Source organism: Carlito syrichta, unplaced genomic scaffold, assembly GCF_000164805.1.
Source record: "Carlito syrichta isolate Samal-C Ts95f unplaced genomic scaffold, Tarsius_syrichta-2.0.1 Scaffold314286, whole genome shotgun sequence".
Classification (NCBI taxonomy): Eukaryota; Metazoa; Chordata; class Mammalia; order Primates; family Tarsiidae; genus Carlito; species Carlito syrichta.
Window position 1 is genome coordinate 539,385 of NW_007258382.1, and position 4,095 is coordinate 543,479.

The 4,095-nt window shown below is 33.5% G+C and overlaps 1 protein-coding gene across 8 annotated transcripts in view; it reads right to left on the reverse strand.

Annotated features, from left to right (window-relative positions):
• CUNH15orf41 (chromosome unknown C15orf41 homolog) overlaps positions 1-4,095 on the reverse strand; it is a 240,435-nt gene that overhangs the window by 156,917 nt on the left and 79,423 nt on the right. For all 8 annotated transcript variants that reach the window (XM_021719167.1, XM_021719168.1, XM_008071303.2 and 5 more), the window contains 2 exons: positions 3,499-3,559; positions 68-140 (listed from right to left, as the gene is read on the reverse strand). In XM_021719167.1, coding sequence (XP_021574842.1) covers positions 68-119 — 52 coding nt within the window. In that variant the 5' untranslated portion in view covers positions 120-140; positions 3,499-3,559. The remainder of the gene's footprint in view (positions 1-67; positions 141-3,498; positions 3,560-4,095) is intronic.

Consider the following 4,095-nt stretch of genomic DNA (forward strand, 5'->3'; position numbering starts at 1 on the left):
TGTAAATTATTTTTAAATTGGGGGTAGGGAGTAAAAGAGTTACCATTATAATAAAAAGGTAACTCACGTGGAGTTTCTTCGTGTTCCTGTAGAAACCTCTCCAGTATAAGGCGAGCCATTAACGAGGGTGCATAGTCCACCTTCATAAAACAGAAGTAGAAAATTAAAGCTGTCAAGTTATGCAAGCAGTTGATATTCCAATATTTTGTCAACACTGAAGATTAAGTCAATTTTAATCAACCACAGCAAGCATCATTCATTAAAATCTTTCCCACTCTTGGTGGCTTCCATTATACTAAAATTATAACAAGTATGATCTGTGTTCTTGAAAAGAATAAATAGGTCAGATTGATTGACTATAACATGAGAGTAAAAAGGATGGAACAACTTGGAAGTAGTATTAATCTAAAACAATGAAATGGGTTTTTCTCATCCCTCCTCTATTAAGTTTTTTGTTGGTAGGCCAATATTATTTTTTATTCTAGCCATCCTTCCTTCTATCCAACTGTCTATATTTATACTGTTTTGAATGTAATTTCAAATAAAAAGCCCTTTTATTGCTTAGCGACTGTTTTCAGAAATGAAATCAAAAGGTATTACTCATTAAAAATCTGAATTTTACTGATATAATTTTATTTTATCTTCAAAGACAACCAAAATTTTGGTATAAGTTCTTTACATAAAAGTATTTTATTTGATGAAAGAAAATAACTATAGAAACTATATTAATAATAAAATACAACAGTACTAAATCTGTAATATAAGATCACCATCCTTAGGCTTATTCAAAATGCTATTCATAAATTTAATTAATACAGAACTCAAGAATGTAACTTTTTTAAAAAAATAAGGGATCAATCAGAAAATAGAGAATACCCAGTCCAGCAGCAATTTTAATTAATAAAAAAAGTATCTACTCTTTTGTAAAATTGTGTCTTCTTTTTGGTTCTTAGATCTTTCATTAACCATTAATTTAATTTCACTCAAAAGTAGGTATTTTTTTTAAGAGCAAGAATGTGTTCCTAAAACAAGTCTTTTTATTAGGTGGGAGATAGCAAATGTTTCTCATATATTATCACCATAAATTTTTCTTGACAGGTTTTCAAGTCCTGTATTCATACCAAAATTTTATCTTGATTTAGTAACTAGACAAAAAGGTTGGCTTCATTTGTATGAACAGTTTTTTCAAATATGTATGTACTTGGATGCCCTTAAATTCCCCAAGTAGAAAAAAATGCTTTCCACGAAGCTGCTTATTCCTAGTAACCCACATCAGAGCTGACACATGAAAAATGGTAAAATTACTGAAGGTAGTCCAGCCTGAATAAGGACTACCTTATTAGTTCAGGTACTTGCATCTCCCTAATTTTCATATTAATCATGTGTCCATCTTTCTCTGAAATAGGGCCATCATGCTTCATGTCAGAATTTAGCATGTAAGTAAAATTCATAGTGGTTTAAATCTCACTTGAAAATATTTGTGTGGAGTGAACAGAATGACTGATCTTATTATCACTAACAAAGTAAGATTTCCTAAAATGTTGATTTTTAGCCCTGAAACTAGAAAAATAGTATTAAGATGTTTGTAAAATTCATGATGGCCACATATAACCCCTGCACCCCAAATCAACAAAAATACAGTGCTCTTGTCTAAAGGGTTGCTACACACTGCAACGTACCAATGTTATATATTTCTCATCAATTTTTACAGTTTCTACTGATTAAATATATATTGACTCATAAAGTATTACCATCACATCAATTGTCCCCAGATGCAAGCATATGTCATTTAAGTATTAACTATCATATAAAAATGGCAGCTTGGTTGTTTAGAAACAATGATCTGGTTCCAATCATTCCCAGATTTCCCTAATACATTAGTAATCTCACAGAAGAGTGCTATTTTCTCTGTATTAATCTGCTGTCAAAGGGGAGGGAAACATCTTTAAATAGCCATTTCTTTTCTTTGGCTAAATATTGTTATATATTTGTGGCAAATAACAGGTTTATTGCTGTAGTAGAAAACGTGTTGGTGGGTTAAATTTTTCCATATTACTAGAAGATAGAAGTCGAGGTCAGCTAAATAAGCTAAGCTCAACAGAGCTGTCCATTAAAAATTCAAATGAATATAAGTTGCTACTATATGAAACTTATGTCATCAACATCATCATCTATAAAAATAAGAAACATATCTGCATCACATTCTTTCTAGATGCTGTGTCTAGAACACGGTTAGTTCACTCTTTTTTCTTAAAGTACAATCACTAAATTGCCAGATAAAAATCAGATATTTCAAGTTAATAATAGTAACAACTTGTAACAAACAAGTCTGGACAAAAACATTTAAAACCCACCCGGCTACAAAAATAGACAAAAAAAAAAAAAAATGAATAAAGTATATGTTTTGCTAGGAGGAGAAGAGAAATTCATTCTATATGTTAACTATCCTATCAGATAGTGTAGACATTGCCTAGACTATTAAAACCATCTAGTAACTGATAGGTAATTGCTCATTTGCTGACTGCAGCGGTGTACAGCAGACAGGAGCTATGAGAGAAGCCATCCCTCCTTGCTAATATAACATGTAGAACTTGCTGCTACTGCAACACTTAATGCTCACAGTACCGAGTCATCTTTAATGCAAACACACATTTTCTGCCTTGCTTCTATGTTTTCCATTATAATGCAACACAAAAACAGTGTACATTTCATTCCATCCCTATGAGGTTTGCATAAGCAGTTCCAAGTCAGACTAAATATTGTATTGCTCTTATTACAGTGAATAAATATTTTAAAATTTAGGAATTAAATATTTTATTTTTTCAGTGTGCTCTCTGCAACTATTAGGAACTTTTTACAGCTTCTTCATTCACGGAAAATCTGTTGGGTTTCCTTTTTTAAATGCAAGGCTGTTATTTTTTTTCCCTGAGCAGAAACAGATCAGAGTTAACAAATAAGTTCAATAAATCACTTTATACATGGTGTTAATAAGAACACTGTGCTTCTTCATGTAAAGAAAGAGACTTTTTCCTCTAAGGCATGTATCCTTTATTATAAAAGTTTGCTGACAACAAAAAGAAACAAGTACTTCTTTAAGTATGCAATTTCTGTCTTCATTTTTATAATAGTTAGCAAATATTTTTTTTGGCACCCTTCTCTTTACTTGACATAGGTATTTCTCACACTGAATTAAGACAACATATTCTAGGAAGAGCATGTCCTGAGCTGCTTGGTTGAAAATTTCCACAAAATAATAAACCAAGAAGCTGTTTATACGTTTGCTTTAAAAGAAGTAGACTAATTATGTCAATTGATTTATTAAGACATGAAGTTCTTTGTCCAATTATTAAAGTACAAAGAGATCAGGGAGCAATTTAAACGTCTAATGTACCTCAACATCTTTTTTTTTAAGGTTAATTACAGTTCTAAGCAAAGTTACTCTAGATAGGCCCTTTAGGTTTTTTACAGGTTTAAGTAAAATCATAACAATAACATTACCTCATTGGCCAGCTCCAGGAGCACTGGGGCAGCTCCATTGTTCGCCACTCCATCCAGGTACCTAGACAAGACAAAGTCAAGTGGTAACAGTGACAAGAAAAGGCCAGCATAGACTTGTCAGCATCTCCTGTGTGTATACATTTCTCCTGGGCAAATGCCACACTCAACTCTAGTTAAAGTATGCTACTGTCACAGGAAAGCAAGGAAGAGAAAAGGATAACAAAAAACAACTGACCCCCAAACCACTGGCAACTAAGTAACTGAATTGGAAGCAGGAGGCATGAGCACATCTGTCTCCCCTGTGTTCACCTCCTAACAGAAAAGTGAACACAGAGGAGCCATCCATATCACTTCGGCTTTGTCTATACCACAGACAAACATTGCATGGAAAGGAAATAAGTTAACTTTTATAGTTTGCAAAAGCATCCATGCACCTTTCTCACCTTTTTCTTTACCTCTGTTTAACAGGGCTGTCCTTATTAAGAAAAAAATGAGCCAGGCTCGGTGGCTCAGCCTGTAATCCCAGCGCTTTGGGAGGCTGAGGTGAGTGGATTGTCTGAGCCCACAGGTTCGAGACCCCCTGGGCAACTTGGCGAG